General features: G+C 45.0%; 2 protein-coding genes and 1 long non-coding RNA gene across 3 annotated transcripts; 2 read left to right on the forward strand and 1 right to left on the reverse strand.

Annotated features, from left to right (window-relative positions):
- The first annotated feature begins 1,146 nt into the window (after nt 1-1,146).
- Nucleotides 1,147-5,637, forward strand: kcnk13a (potassium channel, subfamily K, member 13a). The gene is made up of 2 exons (XM_048227947.1): nt 1,147-2,267; nt 3,302-5,637. The coding sequence occupies exons 1-2, from the start codon at nt 1,931-1,933 to the stop codon at nt 4,192-4,194; spliced, it is 1,230 nt and encodes a 409-aa protein (XP_048083904.1). The 5' UTR covers nt 1,147-1,930; the 3' UTR covers nt 4,195-5,637.
- Nucleotides 4,139-7,752, reverse strand: LOC125284157. Its single transcript, XR_007191835.1, has 3 exons — nt 7,633-7,752; nt 7,472-7,532; nt 4,139-4,207 (listed from the first exon to the last, which is right to left on the reverse strand). It is a non-coding gene; the product is annotated as an uncharacterized LOC125284157 (long non-coding RNA).
- On the forward strand, nt 6,488-22,233 carry hmbox1a (homeobox containing 1a). The gene is given in 12 exon segments (XM_048227946.1): nt 6,488-6,800; nt 12,169-12,304; nt 12,306-12,817; nt 14,161-14,246; nt 15,113-15,223; nt 16,956-17,056; nt 17,059-17,138; nt 17,853-17,935; nt 18,420-18,515; nt 19,136-19,257; nt 19,669-19,725; nt 21,729-22,233. Coding segments are annotated over 11 exon segments (1,818 nt in total). The 5' UTR covers nt 6,488-6,800; nt 12,169; the 3' UTR covers nt 22,164-22,233.
- Nucleotides 22,234-23,268: the final 1,035 nt, after the last annotated feature.

Consider the following 23,268-nt stretch of genomic DNA (forward strand, 5'->3'; position numbering starts at 1 on the left):
GATAGGCTCATAACAGCCAAATATCTAGCATGAAGTTGTTGGGGGATATACATATGGCCTATTTAAGTTTGAATAAATACATGCAAACCTTACCAAATATGGCACCATTCACATTTTCTGGGACCCCTGATAAAGATGAGTATAAAAAAAATCCAACCTGGAAGGAAAGTTATTTATTCTGAGAAGAAATATCGTCCTAAAGAAATAACAAAAACACATGGGCCACAATTATTGGCACCCCGGTGTTATACTCTATGTAAAGGCTCCCTTTTCCCATATTTAGTCCTCTCATGAAATTGGAATATACAAAGCAAATTGTGCATATTTAGTTCCCTGCTTAGTACCTTGAGAATGACGAGCAGTTGACCTCTGTTTTGGGCCAATGAAACAGGAGTCATGGTTCAAAGCTCAAGGTACTTCAAAGAGTACCTTAAAGAAGTTGAATTTAAATGAAAATAAGTTTCAATTGCCTTTTGTTTAAACGATGTTCTTGCCAATAAGTGTGGCACATGTGTTTTTGTTGAAAAAGCACAGTTTTATCACGCACATCCAAAATTCATCCAGGTGCAGGATCGAAGAATAGATACAAGACAAAGTGAATATCCGCACAATGTAGAGCTCCCATTTAAGTATTTTTTTTTTATTTTGGTAACGTTTCAAGCCCTTACGGCCCTTTCTCAGACTTCCAGACATGTGTTTTTGTTGAAATATTTTTCTCCCTTCAAGGTTGGATTTTCCCTCATTGTTTCCATTGTGAAGCTAAGATAATACACCAAAAAATATTTGTTTTAATCCCTCTCTTCACTCATATTTACCAGTGGTGCAGATAAATGGGGAGGGTGCTGTATCAGTGTTGTGGCATCTTGCCTTCGGCAGTGCAGCACCCTCCTATGGTGAACAGGAGCAAATCAACAAGCGCATCCATCATGCCAGTCAACTTCACAACACACTTTTCTATCTGTTCGGAGTTCATAAGAAAAACCCAAGACGGAGAATTACAGTAGTTAGCTGTTTATATAGACAGATTTGATTATATCTTCAACGTTACATGTGCCCTTAGTCAGTGTTGTGTAAGTAAGACAGTAAGACAGTAAGTGTTGGCAAATACGGAGTTAATATGATTGTTGTTCGGTGTTTTGCTCTTGGTAAGCACCCAGATGACGACTTGGACTGGGGGAGACGCGCGCAGCACGCAACGATCATCGATTGTTCATTGAAGGTTTCTGTTGCAGAGGACCTGATGGTCACGATTTTAAAATCTCCAGGATTAAGAAAATCTCACTCAGATCGTAACGAATCGAAATAGCCTGTCCTATAAAGGATGCAAACTTTGGATACGTGGATACTTTGGGCACAGCATCAACAATTAATGCACAAAGCATTTTGTTTAAGAGCCTGTATTTTTTTATTTTACTTTTATTTAGGCTGTTTGCTACCCATGTAGTCACCTAAATTAATTAATGTCACGGGTTGATAGACGATGTTTTCTACTGTTTCTGAATGCAAAATGTAGTTGCTGTTCAGTTTTGGTATCGAAATGTCTCTGTTCTTTTAAAATTGCACATGTGGAATTTTGGTTACGAGTAAAATTGCAGTTTTGGCTAGGCTACATGGTAAACGCTTGTAAATGACTGTTAAAAGGCGTGTTGAAGAAATGCAGGTGTCTGTGATGAACTGTTATTTGGCAACAACCTGTACTCACTTGACTATTTGCGAAGTCTTTCTTTTGCTTTTCGGCAACATAGGCTTTCACACCCCATGGAACGCGCATGAAACACTCGAGGAAAAGTAACCATTTTTTCAGCGGCGACTTCGCAATGACAGGTCTTTGTGGAAATATATCGATGGGAAGCTGCTCACGGATGGGAAGCTGCTCACATATACTGAAAATGTGGAAGGTGTCTCGGATCTGCTCAACTCTAATAACATAATGGCATGTCGCAGTGCTTGTTGCTGTGGGTTCGGTCCAGTGAACGAGGATAACGCAAGGTTCGTGATGCTGGCGCTTCTTATCATCATCTACCTGCTCTGCGGAGCCGCTGTCTTCTCTGCACTTGAGCACCCCAAAGAGAAACAAGCTAAGGAGAAATGGGCTCAGCGGTTTGAACAGTTCAGTCAGAGGCATAACCTGAGCAAAAGCGACCTGGAGAAGTTTCTCAGGCACTACGAGGAGGCGAACGTGGCCGGCATCCGTGTGGACGTGCTCCGACCTCGTTGGGATTTCACCGGCGCGTTCTACTTCGTCGGTACAGTGGTCTCCACAATTGGTGAGGCAACATGCAACAGCATTTTTATAAAGACCACATTCATGAGTAAGAATAAGGCATATGACCTGCTGCGACTTAATTATCTGTATCTAAGCTAAGCTGCCTTTGATTTCACATTAGTTCATAATCAGATAGGTCCCTCAACACAAGGCACAAGGTTTGATAAGCCTCTCAGCCACCAACCTAGTTAATTGAATTGTATTACCTCAGTTACAATTTGAGAACAATAAACCTACTTTTTTGCTATAATGACTTAATCCAACTCTGTTTCAAATTTCAAGGCGTAAAAGTTCCATATCTTTAAAGACAACAGAACAAAATTAATATGGTCATTGGCATGTGATAAATGTGTTAGACATGTGTAAGCCTGTAGGTTGATCTTTGTAAATGGCTGAAGCTCAATTAGATTAAGTTGTGGTGTTACATGCATAACTGTGACCGCCTTAGAGAATTGTGTTATAAGATTATGTCAGACTCCTCTATTGTTTATTCAGCAGACTACAAATGAGGCAGTAGGTCTGTTCCTCAAACATAACAAGGCCATGAAAGAACTGAAGCCACCTCATATCAGTCTTCAAATGTATGGTATTTCCATGCTCTGTTAAGGAAAGGTACTGGTTAAAGGCTTTATACATAATGGGCTGATAAAAAGGCATTCATAATGCAGTTTCTGTCTTCTAATAAGATGTCCCTTGAGAGGTGCTATGGCTAAAAGACCATTTAAATAGTGCTCTCACCCCGTTTGGATAAACAGGCAGAAAACCCTGTTGTTATTTACATTTTACCCTTTGAGCAAAGAGAGCAGGATTATGCATATGAGAATTAGTTGCCATCACTAGGGGCAACCAGGGTTACTTTGTTGAGCTGGAGAACAGGGTGATAAAGAGGAACTGTACGTGTCACAAATGTACCCCTCAGGGGGGTTCCTTATTGATTAGACAGGGACATCTTCAAAGGAAAAATCATTGTGTGGGAGACCCCCAGTGTTATTAGGCTTCACAGGCCACACTAATCCAGTTTCTCTTACTGCCAAGGGTTTGGGATGACCACTCCAGCCACTGTTGGAGGGAAGGTATTCCTCATCTTTTATGGCCTGATTGGGTGTGCGGCCACCATCTTGTTTTTCAACCTCTTCTTGGAGCGCATCATCACCGTGCTGGCCTATGTGCTCAAGTCCTGCCACGAGCTGAAGCGGCGACGGAACGGCGTGGCGCCGCAGGACAGTGGCACCGCCGCGGTCAGGGGTCCCCCATCAGACAGCCTGTCCGGCTGGAAGCCGTCAGTGTACTGCGTGATGCTGATCCTGTGCGTGGCGGCGGTGGCCATCTCCTGCTGCGCCTCGGCCATGTACTCAGCCGTGGAGGGCTGGGCCTACCTCGACTCGCTCTACTTCTGCTTCGTGGCCTTCAGCACCATCGGCTTTGGGGACATGGTCAGTAGCCAGCGGGCGGCGAACGGCAACCAGTCGGCCTATCGCCTTGGCAACTTCCTTTTCATCCTCATGGGTGTGTGCTGCATCTACTCGCTCTTCAACGTCATCTCCATCGTCATCAAGCAGGTGCTCAACTGGCTGCTGAGGAAGATAGAGGTGCCGTGCAGGCACTGCCCGCGCAAGGCCTTCAACCCGCGCAGGAACGCCGTTGTGCCAGGACACCTGCGCGTGCGCCGCAACATCTCCATCGACACGGACGCCATCAACGAGAGCGAGACAGACGGCCGCAGGATGTCGGGCGAGATGATCTCCATGAGAGACTTCCTGGCCGCCAACAAGGTGAACCTGGCCATCATGCAGAAGCAGCTGTCGGAGACGGCCAACGGGCACGTCTGTCCACCTGGCTCCAGCAGTCGGCACAACGAGTTCTCCAGGGGCGTCGGCGCCCTGGGCATCATGAATAACCGCCTGGCAGAGACCAGCGTGGACAGATGAGTGGCAGGAGACGCTGACAAAGACACAAATGACCAAACATGTAATCAAATCATTTAGCCAGTTTGCACTGTCCTCCTCTGAGATGAAATCTCGGAAGAGGTTCAATGAGAGAAACAGTAGAACAAGGAGTATATTTTTTCACGCTTTTTCATTGTTGTGATAAAATATTTAACTGAAAGGTAAAACACCTGTTGAGTGTTTGAACTGGTTGGATACAGCACAAGCTAAACACCAGAAGTGTTAGTCTGGTAGATGAATATTTTTGTCTCTTTGTCATACTAACAGAACATTTCAGTACTCAAGTCACATAGAGCACTTTAAATGACAAGCAGGTAAACAGCTTTAGATAGATATTTGTCTACTTACTAAACAAGTGAACAAAATAAAGTTTTAGTTCATGTTCAAGTGTGTGAATTCATGTTAATTTCAAGTCATGTTCAAAAACAATTTAGTGCCCTCTTGGTTACTATTACCATATAAACCCATTTTTTTTTTTACTCGTTCATTGGGTAATGACACAAATGTGTGCCCTCGAATTGTTTTTAATATGACTGGGGAGACACATTATGAAGTTTGTTTTTTATTTGATTTTAATGATGAATCATATGACTCATTGTTCATTTGATTTCTTCAACCAGCAGTTTTGTAAGACCAAAAAATCATTTCGCCAATTTCATGCCAAGGCTTAGCATGAACGCCGAACACTAAATGCTAACACCACATCTATTACAAATGTTGTAACATACCTGTTGCATTTTGAATGGCATTTTGTTATAACAGCTGAAAGTGAAAGCTCAATGACATATGGTGCATCCAATGTTCCCTCCCTTACACTCAATGTAATAGCTTATTGATCAGATTTGTATTTTGGATTGATAAAGTAATCTGTTAATTCATGCACAATACATTTTTGTTCTCCAACATGTAAAAACGCTGTATCCATGACTAACATTATACACAGTAACTCTTCAACAAAGGATGTAAGGATTTGGAGACATAAAAAGCACTGTTTCACTGTTAACTGCCACAACCCAAGAGCCAAGGATTTATCCTTTTTGGTCTTTTTAACCAGAGTCTGTGCAGACAGCTGTGACTGGAAGCTGGACAATGAATTTCTTTTGTAATAGCAACATGACTTATGGGCCCCTATGAATCTGCTGGTTTGGACACTGCAACAGACATGATCTTCGAGACTCATCACTGGCTCTTGAGCTGTTTGGGACACATATATTGTACCTATGAAGTCAAAGCAATGCATGGTGATTTTAAGATTAACCCCTGTTTTAATGGGGATTTTGTCTTCCCTATTCTCCTTTAAAGTTGTTTAACTCTGTGTCATGACAACAGCACCAGGCATAGCATGTGCCTCTGCTTTTAGTTTCAATATTAGCCAAATCAACCTCCTGCTACATCCTGACAGGTCACACTGCACCAGATAATAAATTGAATAACCTTGCTTGCTCCGTGTAATGCCCATTCTGTAGGCTACTCCTGAACAAGAAGAAATGCTCAAATGTATTGCCTGAATCAATGGTATGGTAGGCCTATAGTGAGTTTTTCAGAACTTTGCAAAAAAAAACTTTTGTGTCTAATTTTACCAGAGGCTCTCCTTATGACTCTTTGATGCTTGCTTTTTAAGTGAGCAAATGTTCAAAACTCCTCAGAAGTCTTCTGAATATAACCAAAACAATCTGTCTCCTGCTGAGTCTTAATGAGACACTGTCTTCATTTAGGCAATGAACATTATTTGTATAATTGGGAGTCCCACTTTCTATTGTGTCTTAGTTTGCTTTGGAAGTAAACCTATAGGCTATGTCACACGTCTAACTGCCACACCCATATTATGTAACAATTAAATGTAGAGACTGTGGACAGTTTATGTTATCAGCGATCACTAGAGGGCACCCATGTCATTCCAAAATTATTTAGGAAATCGTTCCCCAAAGTTCTCCGCGCAGGCTAGGAGCGTCAGTTGCCACTCCAGACACTTTATGACCAGGCAATAGCCTACTTCTGACTGATTGCTTAGACAATTAAGTGGACATCATTATCATTACTCGTCCCCTGCGCTCGTGTCAGACGTGTGCCAAAATTTGTCAAAGACTTAGGTTACAAAACTGGCCTCTAATATGACTTATCAACTGTACTATCGCCCATTGAATGTTTTCTCATACTAGGCTATTTAATGTCCGATAATATCGCAACAATAACCTTCTATAATGTCATCAGATCAAATGTCATTTCAGCAAGAAAACATACAAATCAGAGGTGAAGAAGTAGACTGACGGACGGCTTTGCTCAGGGTTTGCTAGTCGCTTCATACTCATCATTCCTCCCGGTTCTTCATGCCAAGGGAACTACGACTCCCATGAAACCGCATAGTGCCTACTGTTAATATCAATATGGCTTCTGTCTGTCAGACAAAGGCAAATCTGTCTCGCATCGAAATGAAATCAATTTAGGAGGACAGCGAGGGCGAGCTAAGCAAACAAAATCCCCGGTGCATATTTGTGTCGGGAATCAGGGGAAACAGTTACAGTAGGACCAATACATTGCCCAGTAATTAAATGCTGTGGTGGACAGAGGCCCAAGATTCACAGATCAAGGTAAGACTATAACGTTAACGCCAGCTCAAATTATGAAGTGAGCAAAAGGGCTCTGCAAACAAGTCTGGCTATTATTTTGCTTTGACCTCTGTCTTGCAAACCAGACCCTTGTCCATTGTCTGTTTACACCGCTAACAAGCGCTGCTTGTAATTGTTCACGCATCGCATGCACTCCGATACTCTGTCAACGCTGTCAAGAGTTTACAAAATATTGTTATGACTAGCTTTGTCGCTAGCACGCTATACAGAATTGTGATTTGGCGTTAGCTTGAAGTATCACTGACGGTGGTTAGCCAATGTACGTTGCTAACGCGCCAGCAAATGCCTCTGACATGGACCCGTTACATGCAGACAATTGCACATTAACTATGCATTCTGATTGAGATTAAAGCAAGCTTCATATATGATTGGAGTCGAGTAAAAGTTTGTGTCAGTTCAAAGCAGAGTCGTTCGGTAATGCGACAGTTAGCTAGCTAGTTAGCAAAGTTCCTACCTTGCTAACGGAAAGTGAACTGTCACATAATGGTAGGTCGGTCGGCATCAGTAACGTTAACGTTAGATATACGTTAGTTACTATAAAGCCATTACATCAGCTAGCGAGCTAGCTATCAAATTGTATAATTTAGAGACAGCGAGGTGCAACGTGATTTGTTATACGGGCGTTACTTTACATTTGATTTGGCATCCTTCATAACATGTAGCGTGTCTTGCAAGACATCATTGACTGGGTAGCTGCAATGCAATCATGAAAAAAAAATGCATCAGTCGTATAATGCTAGCTTGAATATGTTGCAAGATTAGCTGGCTAGTGAGCTAGGTGAGGCTAATTTACCTTGCTAGCTATTGTTTGCTAGCTAGTGAATTCTAAGTTAAACTTCTAGTTACGGAACAAGCTATCTCTTAAACCTAAAAGTCAACACCTAATCGGATCACATCCTCGCGAGGGTTTTACTAGTTAGGCAAGCAGAAGTACTTGTGTTGGCGGGACTGCTATTTATAACCCCTAACGTTACTTAAGAGAACTACCCAATGTTGTCGTCTCTGCCAAGTGCCAATGGCGGCAGAGGCAGCCACAGCCCACTGCGTGAAGTTCTATTTCAAGTCCAAGACACGCTGCACAACTTTTCAGATTGTGCGTTCTTTTCAAAACTTGTGTAACAAAGACTTTGACATTATTGCGCAGACGTAGGCTTTTTATAAGACTCTGCATTTTGAATTATGTGACAAAACATTGTGGCATGCGCTTTGGTTCTTGAGATATCTATTTTGATACAATTTGACACAGTTTGTGAATGGACTCAACTTTGAGTCAGTTGTAGCTATGTTCAGAACGTATTACAATTGCAACATTATTACCATTTCGACTGGCTATTCTAGGCTGCTGATATAAACTAAAAAAACAATGTATTTAGAATCAGAAGATTATGCGTATAGTGAGCATCGCGAAGGTCATTGTGTAGCCTAGTTGTATGGCAGTGAATCTTGTTAAATTAGAATTACTCCCAACCCTTATTCTTAGACGCATTTGAGCTGAACCACGTCAGGTTACCCTTCCCCTCTCCCTGTTCATGCACTGATGATAACCATAGAAAAAGACATATGGTTTACATGAACCCCCCCACCCCCAAACACACACACACACACTTTAAAGTTGTGCCCTGGTTGTGTCCATAGACAATGGGTTAAATGAATCAGGCTGAAGCACTCCTCCCTGTGTTCAAAAATGAATATCCTATGCAGATTTAAATAAATTGTTGACCAATGACCAAGATAGGAAATGGAAGTTTTGATGTCATTGAAATGTAGCATTAAAAAAACACAGAGGATAGTAATAATCTCTCCGTGAGGGCAGACTTCATCCAGCTCAGAGCCTAAGGATTGGGAGGCATCTATTCACTGAACTTCAAAGGCCTGCGGCCATACTGCAGGCTTGTGTGAACGGAAATCTTTCAGCGGAGATTCTGCTGAGCAAAGGTGCATGAATAAACCTGAGGAGCGCTTGTCAGCAGAGCTAAACTGCTCCTGTCGAGGTGCTTGACATTATATGAGGAACAGCTGTAGAGTGAGACTTATAAAAGATGGAACGTTATAACGTTAGGCGTTATAAAAGATGGAACAAATGCGACATATTTATCCACCCCCCCCCCTTTTCTTTTTTCTAATTTAATACGCCAGAGCTGCTTTCTTTTTACTTCACAAATTCCATTCGCCCTGGTTGCTCAGTCTTATATCTGTTCCAGGCTACATCAGAATTGCTGTCAGTGTGCATTAGTAGCCTATACCTTAAGCTTTACATTCACAAGCTACTGAAAAGGGCCCTCAAACACCAACAGAAGAAGAACAAAGAGGGGTTTTTTTTTTTTAGTCCAGGTGGTCTGGCAACATGGACTGTGGCCACAGATGCTGCTTAGCCTTGTTGTTGCTGCATCTGGCACTGGAGGAATTCAAGTGCAAGGCTATGTTTTTCACCACCGCTGGCAAGCTAAAAATATGCACACCTGTAGGAAAAAGTGTCTAAAGATGGAAAGGCATCATTTCAGTAACCACACTGTGTTGCTGTTTGTTGCACGTCTACGGTCACTGCTGGTGTGCTGACACATAGGCTTAAATATGTCACTTTAAAATAAGAGCAGGCAAATATGGCACAAAACAAGGAGTGACAAATGCAGTGATGATGTACAGGGACACTGAATATATCTTCTGTCTGTATAAAAGTCAATAGTTTGCTCTGAGTCTCAGGATATCAGTTTGTGTGTGTTTGTTTGTGGTGATCAACATTAGGCCTAAGGCAGACGACAATTAAGCCCAAAAAGAAAAGCAATTTGCCTGCTTATTATCGTATGTAATGAACTCTACTCCAGTTTCACATCACTAACAAAAGTGATGTCTCCTAACTCAATCTTAAACTTTTATCAGACATAACTGCAAGACATAACATGCCTTGGTGGTAGCACAGCCTACAGGGCTGGTGTCTTCCTGGTGTACGCTGTGCTCTTCTCCATGGCACATTTTGTACATTTTTGCGTGCACAGCACAGCACAGCACAGCGCATAAGACCCTACAGCCGCCTTAGATGACTCATCTTCTCTTTCACAGTCTACATAACAAAGCAGCACAGGAGAAGGAGATTTAAAAGAACGAGCCTGTTCTCAGTCGGCTGTCTTAGATGGAAATAATTCTTGGCTTTTTTTTTATCTCCTTTAAGCCAGCCATTACCACCATTTCACCTCATCCCATCTCATATGCCCCCCATCCATCCCATCTCATCTGCCACCCCACCCCCCCACACACACTCCCTCCCACCCCTGACTAAGCCAGATTGTTCTGCCGCTGTGCTTAAAAAAGCCTGCTGAAGTTCTCTGATAACTGGCGATATTGTATTGTGGTAGTGGTTTGGTGGTGGTGGTGGTGGTGGTGGTGGTGGTGGTGGGTGGAGCCCAGGGTGGATGCTGTTAGAGCCGGGTGGTTGGAGAGAGGCCGATAAATCTCCGAGGAGCCGCAGGCCGTGGGCAGATGTGATTGTGTGTGGGATGAAGGACCCGTGTGTGTGTGTGTGTGTGTGTGTGTGTGTGTGTGTGTGTGTGTGTGTGCTATCTGCAGTGTGTGAGAGAGTGATGAAGGCAAGGCAGCCAGTGCATGCTTTCATACTATATGTCATACGACGGCGGGAACACTGTGAGCAAAGGATCTGTTGTCATGGTAGACTATCGTGATATGTAATAGGCTGTCCGTGTGCCACATCACTCTCTCCAGCCCGGCTACAGTAGATCTGTCCTACTTTTGCGCAATGGAAAGCGATCAAAGGAGTGGAAATGGTCGACACACCCTCACACATATGCACAGAAAATATCTATATTCACAACAGATGTGAAATAGACACCCGCTCTTGAGTGAGGTAAACATGATTTCAATGATTTAATTCAAAGGGGAGGAGGTTAGCTGAATACCAGTTTTTACCTCAGTGAGGTAGGTCTCCACCTGGGACTTGGAGAAGGAACAGAGGGGTATATTTTTAGATGAGGGCAACCGAGGGTCAGGTGGAGGGCATCTAGGGCAGTAGAATGGTTGAAGGTGCTCATGGTAGCAAGAAGCACACATAGGCTCCTGTCTCTGACAGAAGGATGATGTGTTTTGTTGTTATGCCTGAAGGGAACTTAACGTCCCACCTTTGACTCTCGGCATCCAAAGCAGAGAGAGTTAAGCTGAGAACCTAGCCTGGGTGCCAGCCAAACTTAGTCCCACCCACAACATTTGAGGTCGGGAAGTTCATATTCTGACTAGAATTGGAGTATGACAACGTCAGGCTACTGACAACCTAGAACTCACAGTTAAATCAGTCAGATTAAACTGTATGGTGAGCAGCAAACATACAAATAAAATCCATATGTGGCTAAACCCCCTTTAGGGAGACCACTATAGTTCATGTGCAGAACTTCAAAGATGCAGTTTATGTCAACAAGTGCACTCTACACACAAATGTCTTTGTTCACATGATTTCAAGCGGTCAAATAAATGGCAAGTTCATTGTAACAATCTAGTCTCACTGAATGCAGGGGATGTCAACACTACATTTACAATCTCACCAACATCACAAATCAGCTATACTCTTGTATGCAACATTAAATGAAAGACTACGCCTTACTTTCTGTGAGACACAGAAATGGACTTGTCGTTGATTTAACAACAGCCACATCATCAGTAGTTTTATAAGGTCAATGCTTCTCTGAACGTGTTATGTTCTTACATGAGAGAGAAGTTCTGATTTTTTTCTGTTCTGCTATCTGTCATCAGTTCAAGAACATAACAACAATATTCTGATCTAGAGCTAACAAAGATGGCCTGTCTGTGTTGCTCTGGTTAAGGGCAGTGAGTTTGTGGTTTGTTTGATCTGTGTTTTCCCTTGTTGGAGTCATGTGGCGTTAAGTCAGACCTCTATGCCCAGGTCTTAATCAGACCACGACTGGACTGGATTGATGGACAGATAGGAACCCTAACCTTCTACTTGTCAGATACAGAAATATGTTCTTGTATACTGTAACTTGAGAGTGACAGACAGTTTGACAAGTTTTCTAAAAATAAACGTTTTGCATTTTTGTGTTTGTGTCTCTCACTTTCTCTGTCTGTCTTCTTTCTCCCTCTCGATTTCATTCACTCTTTATTCACCATCCTCCACTTTTCTGTTTTTCTATCTTACTCTTTATTTCTCTCTTTTTCTCGGTCTTTTGGCCTGTTTTCACCATACTGTATCTCTCCATTCTCTTTCCTTCTCTTTCTTGTTCTCACACTCACACGTTTCCCTTTCTCTTCTCGCCCTCTCCTTCCATCCCCTTCTCTCTCTCTCTCTCTCTCTCTCTCTCTCTCTGTCCAGAATGTCTCATTACACAGACGAGCCTCGGTACACCATCGAGCAGATCGACCTGCTCCAACGGCTGCGTCGCACGGGCATGACCAAGCCGGAGATCCTGCACGCGCTGGACACCCTGGAGCGGCTCGACCGCGAGCACTGGGGACAAGTTGGCCGCCCGCCCCCCTTCCTTTGTCCGCCCGGGCCCACAACAACGGGCCTGGGCGCTAAAACCAAACAACCTGCGCCCGTCGCCGGGCGGCAACAGCAACAGCAGCATTACCGCCTCCTCCTCCACCGGCAAAACCTCCAGCCCCCTCGCCTCGTCCAACTGTAACGCCTCAGCCGCCATCGCCGCGGCCACCTCCACGACCTCCACGGCAACCCAGACGGCCTATCGGGGTGCCGCTCTCTCACCATCCTCAGCCAACAACTACGACACCTCGCCCCCTCCCATGGCGCTGCCACTCTCCCTGCCCCCGCCCTCCATGCCAACCCCGATGCCCCTGCCTACCTCGGCCCAGAACGGGCGCGGGGACGCCTTGGCCGTCATGCCCAACGGTAAGCTCTCGCCGCCCCGCTACCCCGTCACCAGCGCCCCCCCGCGGCCCTACGGGTACGAGCCTACGGAGGACGAGCTGGACATCGAAGACAAGGTGGAGGAACTAATGAGGTTAGTTCCACTGCTGGGCATAGCCAGTCCGATACAACACAATAGTCTATAGAGTGACTGTTGCCACCAATTACAGTATGTGCTAAACGTTTAACTCCCTTGCTGGGACAGTTAGTAGTAGATGCAAAAGAAGCAAACTTTTGGACAACAATCTGATTCTCCTCACCTAGCTGGTGTTTGCAAATTATTTATTCTCTTTTTTTGTGGAATGTAAGCAGATAGCACTTAGCAAGTTATCATATGAGGAGCTTAGTATGTGCTAAGTATGTATCAGTGTTTCAGATCCCCTTGTTATAAAACACACACACACACATACACATATACGCCATCAGCTCTTGACACCTGATAGGCCGAAGGGCAGCTGTCTTACAGAGTAGAGCTGGGGTCATGTCTGGTGGATTAAAGCCTGATATCTTGTTTCTTATTGAAAGTGCTCAGATTCAGGTCAGTGGAATAATGGGACTATGGAGGCATCACTAGACCATGCGTCTGATGAGTAGCCTATGTAATGGGAATACTACATGCAGAGTTTCTGTGGATTGTGTACAGTGAATGAACTTATGGACATTTGAATGAGAGGGTGTTTCATTTCATGAAGAGTATGTTAGTATCAGATTGAGACTGAGAACACAAAGTCCTTGGACATTGTGTTTGTTTGTTAAAGTAACCTGTTAAGGTGCTTTTAGGTCATAGGCATTACACTGATAACATACATTAAATGAACACACAACACACGCACACACACACACACACACACACACACACACACACGCCACAAATAAACAGAGGATTGCTCTTAAGAATGAGTTGGTGTTTTCCAGATCAGTTGCTTTTCTGGTCTAGCTCTGTATGTACTGTACGTTGGCTAGCGTACGCTAATGCTGTGCAGACAGAAGGAGGGTGTGGAGGGAGGAGCACGGTGAGAAGCCAAGCAGATGGGGAGGACTGGACTGAATGCTTTCATCAGCAGTGCGAGTTCCTGTTAGAGCACGTCGCCTCACAGGTTAAAACACTGGGCCATAAACTGAACCAGGTGTGCCGTTCACCAGTACAGTGTGTGTCTGTGTTTGTGTTGGAGACGTTAGCAGGCAAGTGTTATACTCAGTGGGAGTGAGCGACAATTTCACACTGACATTTCATGCTTTTTTTTTTTCTTCCAGTTTCTCTCAAATGTTCCAGGACTGAGCATAAACTGAGAAAAGAAATATTCTGAATCATCTAACCCATGGATGACTCACATGTAATACTGTGTGTGTGTGTGTGTGTGTGTGTGTGTGTGTGTGTGTGTGTGTGTGTGTGTGTGTGTGTGTGTGTGTGTGTGTGTGTGTGTGTTGGATCCACAGACGGGACAGTGCCATAATAAAGGAGGAAATTAAAGCCTTCCTGGGGAATCGGCGTATCTCTCAGGCAGTGGTGGCTCAGGTCACAGGTAGGCTGCTCTCACTGCCTCACACACCACCCCTCTATCCACCCACAGTCTCACATTCACTGCTTCTCTCACACACACACTTACTGCTTCACCCACAGACTCTCTGCTCCACCCACTGACTCACTACTACACTCACAGACTCACTGCTTCACACAGCCTCACTGTTTCACTACTACACCAACAAACTCACTACTACACCAACAATCTCACTACTACACCCATAAACTCACTGCTTCACTACTACACTCACAGATTCACTGCTTCACTACTACACCCACAGACTCACTGCTTCACTACTACACACACAGACTCACTGCTTCACTACTACACACACAGACTCACTGCTTCACTACTACACCCACAAACTCACTGCTTCACTACTACACCTACAGACTGATTCACCTCACCCCTTTCTCCAGCTCAGTTTCGAATGTGCTACAGTAGAAACAGCTCTGGCTCTAACGTGTGTGAACGGACACTGTGGATATTACCCATCACAGTCCCACGCCTATGTGTTGAAATGGAACAAATGCTATCACTGTTTGGGTGTCTAGTTCGTTTAGCCGGGGAACCCGCGTTCACTTTTAGTTGTCTTCACTGCCATAGAGCCCTCCTTTTTTACCCCATGTCATTTTTCCCTTTATCTCTCCCTCATTTTGATCTCCTCCTTTTGTTCCTCCTCGTTTTTTCCCTGTTCCACTTTGTTCTCCTGCTCTCCTATCTCTGCCACATCTCCCATCTCCGACTCATTATCTCCTTTATCCCTTTCTTTTTCTCTCTCTCCCTCTGTGCTCTCCCTCCCTCCCTCCCTCCCTCTCTCCATCCTCTCTCTCTCTCTACCGCCCCTCACCCTTCCCATGCTGTAGGTATCAGTCAGAGTCGTATCTCCCACTGGCTGCTGCAACAGGGCTCTGACCTCAGCGAACAGAAGAAACGCGCCTTCTTCCGCTGGTACCAGCTAGAGAAGACTACGCCTGGTAATGCCCAACAACAACAACTACAGCAGCAGCAACAACAACAACAACAACTTCACCACCCCCATCGCTACGGCAACAGCACCCTGCTCCCATCTGGGCAGCCCCTCTTCAGCTGTTCGACTCGATCGATCCATTATTAGATAATGATCAATTGCCCAATCAATCAATCAATCAGCCAATTAAGCAGTAAATCCGTGATTAAAAGCTCTCGTCCCAAACCCCATGCTCCAGTGTCCTTGTCTCTGTCTGTGCTGTGCCTTCACCTGTAATCAGCCTCTGGCCACCACAGTGCTGCGCCATTTCCTGTTGCCTCTGTAGGAGGACAGTGCCCCCTGGTGGGCTGTGACGAGCATAGGGGAGGTGCAGTTTCTGCTCCTGCTCCTCCAGCCTTACACATGGATGTGTACTGAGGACATGAATAGGAATTCTTGCCTAGTTATTCTCTTTTTTTTTTCTCTCATGCCAGACTGGAGGGCTGTGCATTGCAGTGACTGGATGGGGCTGTGGTGAACTCTCAGCTTTAAAATGGATGTAAAAAAAAAAAAAAACACTGGCCAAATGTATGTATAACAGGCCACTGACCAAAGGTCACTATGTAAATGATATAAAATATCATATAAAGAATCCCTGTATCTGCATTGCGTTACACAGCAGATTTATTTTTTATTAAATATATCATTCCATTAAGCTCATATTCATGTGTTTTTCTGTGTGTGAGTGTGTGTGTTTGTGTTTTTCAGTCATCATGTGAGTTAGTCAGATTTCATTTGCTAACGGCCCGTTTAGCTGACATAAATGTCTTAGCATGCGTAGATAGCGTAGTCCTTCATTTTTTTTTTGGCTTTCTCCTGAACTTCCCGTGTAAGCCAGTGGTGAGCCTGTGAGGGATTGGCAGAGCAGGTGACGACCTTGGCTCTGCAGAGACTTTCCCCACTTATGGTTAAAAAGTGCCTGACGCGCAGGCTGATCAATGTCACCCCGTTAGAGCCGGGAGCCCAGGCCAGTAGGGATTTGGCGAGCGTTCAAGCAGCCGACAGACATAAAAGGAGTCTTGGTAACGGGGCAGGAGGTTGTCTAAGCGTAGCGGTGATTGATGTGATTGTGTTGGGGCGTGGCGTGGTGACACGTGGGAGGTGACCCCTGGAGTCCGCCCGAGGATGAGATGAGGCGTTATGCTGCATCATGGTTCTCATCAGAGCTGCCCAGAGGTAGACCTGTCTGTCTGCCTGACTGACTGACTGTCTACCTGCCTGTCTGTCTGTTTACCCTACTGAGGTGAGAAAGATCAGGGTCCAGGTGGCTCTGACAAGTCTGGGTCCACGTTAGGATCTGCCTCTTTAGGTTGTTTCCTTGGGGTAGAACTCAACCCCCGTCTGCAGCCTGGCTTCTGTCCAGCTGACAGACTATTAAGTTGTTGCTGCCCTGGCTGGATAAAGGGCATTTCGCCAGTTAGCGCCAGTGAGTTTGACTGCTAATGAGCAACACCCCCTCTTCCTCCTCACAGCCCAATGCACTTATCAAAGGACACATAGTAGACCCCCTTTCATAGCCTGCCGTGTGTGTGTGTGTGTGTGTTCAAGTGTAATTCTGAGAAAAATGTGCTGTGTGTTTGTTGAACTGGACTAAAGCCATATGTTGCACCATGATGTGTATTTGTGTGAGCCTGCGTTTTCTTTTTACTCATCACAATATGTGTCTGACTCCCCACCCCCGCCCCCCCCCCCACCCCCAGGTGCCACTCTGAACATGCGCCCCGCCCCTCTGGCCTTGGAGGACATTGTGGAGTGGCGACAGACTCCGCCTCCCTTAGGCTCCACCCCTGGCAGTTTCGCCTCCTCCGCCCGGGCAGTCGCCAATGGAGCAGAGTGTCTGGCAGTGATGGGAGGACTCAAGAGTGTCTGGCAGTGATGGAGAGGTGAGACTCACAGCAGAGCACCTGGCAGTGATGGAGAGGTGAGACTCACAGCAGAGCACCTGGCAGTGATGGAGAGGTGAGACTCACAGCAGAGCACCTGGCAGTGATGGAGAGGTGAGACTCACAGCAGAGCACCTGGCAGGGATAGACAGGTAAGGCTCACAGCAGAGCACCTGGCAGTGATGGAGAGGTGAGACTCACAGCAGAGCACCTGGCAGGGATGGACAGGTGAGACTCACAGCAGAGCACCTGGCAGTGATGGAGAGGTGAGACTCACAGCAGAGCACCTGGCAGGGATAGACAGGTAAGACTCACAGCAGAGCACCTGGCAGTGGGACAGGTGAGACTCACAGCAGAGCACCTGGCAGGCTGGGACAGGTAAGACTCACAGCAGTACACCTGGCAGGGATAGACAGGAAAGACTCACAGCAGAGCACCTGGCAGAGATAGACAGGTAAGACTCACAGCAGAGCACCTGGCAGAGATAGACAGGTAAGACTCACAGCAGAGCACCTGGCAGGCTGGGACAGGTGAGACTCACAGCCTTGGAGGTTTGAGAGTGAGAAAGCACCACACCCCAATCATTTCAATGACCAAAGACCTTAAAGACTGCAGCACTGGACATGCAGAAGCCTGGTGTCTTGGAGGGAGAGCCGTCCTGGATGGAAATGTCCAGAAGCTCACCTGTGTTCTACGCCTGCTCTTCTCCTGCAGCTACTTCAATGATAATCAGTACCCCGATGAGGCCAAAAGGGAGGAGATCGCCAACGCCTGCAACGCAGTCATCCAGAAGCCAGGTGAGATTCTCCCATTTTAACACACACTACCATTTGCATTCAAAATAAGAAGCTCATCCATTTAAAGAACATACTGCCATTGAAAATCTTAGAATTCAATTTTAGATATAACACAGTGGCCAATCAACATCCAAGTCTATTTAACATTGCACAACATGACACAGGATACAGCGACAATGCACAGTTGGGTGGTGACAGTCGCAAAACGCGCCACATGGAGACTGAATGCCCAACCAAAGAACCAAAAGCAAAATTAATAGTTATTCAGAATAATGATACACTGTCATTGTCATTCTCTTTTTTTTTTTTTAAATAAAGGATGTGCAAAATGATATAAATGATTGTAGGATTAAAGAGACACCTCTTTTTTCCTAGAATAGAGGGAGTAATAGATGACCAGTACAGTCTAGGCAAGAAAGAGACTTTACATGCGCAGGCAGGTCTACAGGCTCAGCACTAAGGCCATGTCTCTTCCTCCTCTCAGGGAAGAAGCTGTCGGACCTCGAGAGGGTCACATCCCTCAAAGTTTACAACTGGTTCGCCAACCGGCGGAAGGAGATCAAGCGAAGAGCCAACATAGGTAAAGTTGAAGTCCCCCTGGGGAGAGAGATCCGTCTTTGACCCTTGCTAAAAAAGAATGATGATCCAAAAATAATGGAGTTCTATATTAGTGTATAATACAACACCCTTGCCCTCTTTAGTGTTCTTACAGCAGATATACTACATCTTATAGGACTTCTACAGTCCCCAAATACTATAAGATTCCTATAATATTTACCGGTATTTAGTGTATATACTATTTACCATTACAGTTTACCATAATATCTTGTCCCAAAGATTCCTATAATTATATAATCTTGTCCTATATTCCTGTGTTTCCTATAAGATTCCTATAATTATATAATTTTGTCCTATATTCCTATATTTCTTATAAGTATAGAATCTTGTCCTATATTCCTGTGTTTCCTATAAGATTCCTATAATTATAATATTGTCCTATATTTCCTATAAGATTCTTATAGTTCTTTTTCGTAAGGGGAGGTGTAGGGGCAGTGAGAACTCGACCCGCTGCCCAGTGCTCAGATATGTTATGGCGAGGTCTGTGAACTCGACCCGCTGCTCAGTTATGGCGAGGTCTGTGAACTCGACCCGCTGCCCAGTGCTCAGATATGTTATGGCGAGGCCTGTGTTTTTTCGAAGAAGCAGCAATCCTGGAGACGCATGGGATCGACGTCCAGAGTCCTGGCGGTCACTCCAACAGCGATGACATTGACGGCGGCGACTACCCAGAGCAGGTGGCCTCGGATCAAACTCTAGGAGGGGTAAGACTCACTTGACTTCTCTATTCTTTTGCTTACTTATTTGACTTAGAGGGTGCAGTATGGAGAGTTCCTCGAGGGTCAAACGATTGCTGTGTATGGTAATATGTATTCAGTGCATCAAAGAACATTTGTCTTCTTTCTGTTGATGGCATTTTTTTTCATCTGGCCAAACAAATCAAATGCATAAAATACACTGCACTGGATCACTGCACTTTTTATAATGATGCCTTTTAGACTTGTGGGATAATCTGCAACCATTTACAAACAATACTGCCACATACTGCTCTTTTGGTGTGGAGTCATGAGCATACGCTAATTTGAAATCCTGAGAGCGTTTATGTGAAGTGAGCCATGTGTGTGCGCCTGTGGCGATGGCGCTGACTTGTCGTGTGGTCTTTTTATCTTGATAAGAGAGCAGTGGCCAGAGCGTTTGGCTTCAGCAGAGGTGGCCTGTCATCTCCCACTCAGGTATGCGAAGATTCTCACCAGATTAACCCAACCAAAAAAACAAAACAACAAAATAATCTCACCAGATTAACACAACCCCAAAAAAATCTCATCAGATTAACATAACCAAAACTGTGCACCATGCATATTTACATCAGATTAACACAACCAGAAGTATGCACCATTTATAATCTTTTGCGATTAGGATAATCTGCACCATTACCATTTATATTCTCTTCAGCAAGGAGATGCTTTCTTTGCTAAGCATTAGTATACCTTTGTGGGCAGTGACAACACACCACTGGGTTACTTAAACAGGGATGATGTCAATTTGATTTGGCCTATTTGAACAAGATGGATAGGAATTTGATGAACTGTTTAATTATAAATCTTAGCTAGTCATGGTAAGAGCTAAAGGACCTCTGCTGCCATTGGTGGCACATCACTGGTTGTTTCTTTACCACAGAATCCAGTCAGTTCTGATTCACATAAATTAAAATCATTTTATTTATCTATAGATTAAACCACCATTGATTCTGGAGGGTTTTTCTAGAATTCTGAATCAAATTGACAACATCCTTGGTTTCCTTTCAGTTTTGATCTTCTCCTCTGAGAATCACTCTTACTTTATCTTCTTGCATCCAGTGTTGGTGACCAAGAGCTGAGTGCATGGAATAAAAACCCTGGCTGTTTTAATTCCTCTTTCTATCCACTACGTGCATTTCAAACCTCCATGCCAAGAGCACTGCTTTAATTGTACAGTGAACGCACTGCATTTGAAAGAGTGCGAAAATAGGCAACACAAGAACGGCCCTGATCTGCTCACGGTTTAGGTGTGTGTGTGTGTGTGTGAGTATGGATTGCATTTACATTTCTAACAACAAACAAATGCATGGGCCAAAATGTGCACTGACGAGACATTCCACAGAGCATATTTTCTAGCAGGAAACACCTCTAGTCTGTTCTTACTGATTTGCCCTCATAAATATGCATTTTGTGACTTCAGAGAAATTCATTCAATTCATTAATTAATTAATTTAATTTCAGGGAATGTGGGGATTCTGCCAATTTCTCAAGCAAAACATATATATGCTTAGTTTATAGTCACTTCATATTCACTATACACTTTACGTATATATTTTTTTGGAGGATTGGGCAGAACACTGTTGGCATTTGTTGCTTCTCTGGTTTGCCATATTCTCTTCTCACCACATTAACTTCCTAAGAAATAGATTCAGATAGATGGAGTCTTTGGTCTTGTAACTGCCAGTTTTGCATCTAACAGCATATTTACTCTCTGCTTGAAACTAACATATTCCAAGGATGATGCATTAATTGTCCTTTTTCAGTCTATTTTGTTGTCCAAAGTGGTCATGGCTGATGTATATATACAGTACAACACTGCTAACCCATGCCTATAAGTGCCCAGAACATTTTTCTTGTACAGTATACTTTTTCCCTGTGTACTTTCCGTTAATCTTTTACAAGATGTTTACCAAATAAATGTGCAAAGCAGGGGTGGAAATTACATTTTGAAAATGTGTACATCAACCAGCCACTGGCTGGAATATTAAAGTATTACTTTGTGTCTGAAAACAGCCACTTCCATATTTGAGCAGCAATTGGCCTTGTCTAATTTCCATCCCTGGTGCAGACCATTACAGCATGTAAATCGGCACTCACTATTTCTGTGATGCTAGTAGATCAGGGCCGAAGTGTTGGGTAGGAGAAGAGTGCATGCCTGTCCCATGTTATATCCAGTTAAACCCGCTGGAGAACAAGCTGATTACAGCAAAAAAAGGCACGAGTCTCAGCACCCAGTCCATGCTCTGAGCTCCATAGAAACAAACGTTTTCACCAGGCTGATGAAAAAATAAAATAAAATAAAATAAAATAAAATAAAACCAGATAAATCCTGGAGAGCAAGCGGGTTGTGGATTCTCGTTCCTTCTTTTGCCCCAAGTGTGACACTAAAAACCTCCCCACCCCTACCCCTACCCTCCCCTCCCCTCTTGCGGTTGTAGGTCCCCACTCTGCTGCCCAGCTGGCTCTCCCCCTGGCCCAGTCCGGGCAGGGTGGGCCTGGCAGCTCAGAGGGGGGCAACTGCTGGTGGCGCCCCCTTGGGGCGATTCTTGGCAGGGCAGCAGGGGCAACAACAACAACAACAACAACAACAACAGCAACAACAACAACAGCAGCAGCAGCAGCAACCACAGCAGCAGCAACCTCAACCTCAGCAGCAGCAGCAGGCGTCGTCCGAGGCCTCCAGACTGACCGCTGTCTCCTGGTCTCCCTCCCCCCCCCAGGAGGACGGACCGGCAGGCCATGGCGGCGAGCACCAGGACCCGATCACGCTAGCAGTGGAGATGGCCGCAGTCAACCACACCATCCTGGCCCTCGCTCAGCAGGCCACCGCGGGCGCCGGCGACATCAAGACCGAGGTGCTGGACGACGACTGAGTCACCGCCACGCCACCCACCACCCGCCACCTGTGCCGTCCCGTCCTACAGACACCCCACCCCCCCACACCCACACACACACACACACACACACACACACACACACACACCCCACACACACACACACACACACACACACACACACACAGAACCCCCCAAACAAACACACACACACACACACACACACACACACACACACACACCCTTGCCCCTGGAGTGTATGCTGCCGAGCGGGCCAAGGGTGGGTGGGGTTTGAGGTGGGGGTGAGAGGGAGCAGAGACAGAGGTGGAGGAGGAGGAGACCTTGTGTGTAGGAGACGGAGTGTGTGTTTGTCAAAGTGTGACGTGCCCAACAGTAGGTGGAAGGTTGGTGCGTTCTGTCGTGTTGGTGACGTCAACGACAAAAAAAAAAAAAATAACAAACAAAAACAGATATAAGGATTAAAGTAGAGACTCACCGCCATTTTCGACATTTACCCCCACCACACAAAAAAATATTCTCCTCTTACAGCCAATATTGTGATATGATGCCCCCTATAGACAGAGGTGTGAATAGGCATCCTCGGCAGTTTTCAGTGTCTGTGAAACAGAAACATATATGCTCTTGTCTGTGTGTAACTAAAATCAGAATATTCTAATAATCTCAGAGCCTGTTAATTTCCTCTGGGGCATGACGTCATGTTGCCTATGCCTTTTCTGTTTGGTACACTTGCCCCAGACAAATGAACAACTGCCCCACACCCACCCCACCACCCGACTCCAGTATCTCTCAGCTGTTTTTCTGTTTCAGTCGAGGCGAGGTTCGTCTCCCTTCCTCCAAGAGGAACTCTTTCTGTGCTAACCGGCAGTAGCAAAGATGCCCCACTCCTGCTGCCTGTATCTATGCCCCCGCCCTTCTCTCAGATGCCAAAGGGGTATGGATCATCAAGAAGCAAACTGGAAATCAGATTGTCCGCAGGATCAAAGCAATTGTACTTTGTTCAGACATGACAGGTTCTTCCACTATTTAAGGTTCATCCTCTCAGTACCACACTGAAGAACAGTTTTAACTCTTTGGGATTTTTTTTGTCCTAGCTTTTTTCAAAGTTCTTAGACAGTGAAACTCC

The sequence above is a fragment of the Alosa alosa genome, chromosome 19, assembly GCF_017589495.1.
Source record: "Alosa alosa isolate M-15738 ecotype Scorff River chromosome 19, AALO_Geno_1.1, whole genome shotgun sequence".
Lineage (NCBI taxonomy): Eukaryota > Metazoa > Chordata > Actinopteri > Clupeiformes > Clupeidae > Alosa > Alosa alosa.

Coding starts and splice junctions, on each gene's coding strand:
- kcnk13a (XM_048227947.1), top strand. CDS start 1,931: ATGGCATGTCGCAGTGCTTGTTGCTGTGGGTTCGGTCCAGTGAACGAG. Junction 2,268..3,301: donor TACAGTGGTCTCCACAATTG/GTGAGGCAACAT, acceptor CTTACTGCCAAG/GGTTTGGGATGACCACTCCA.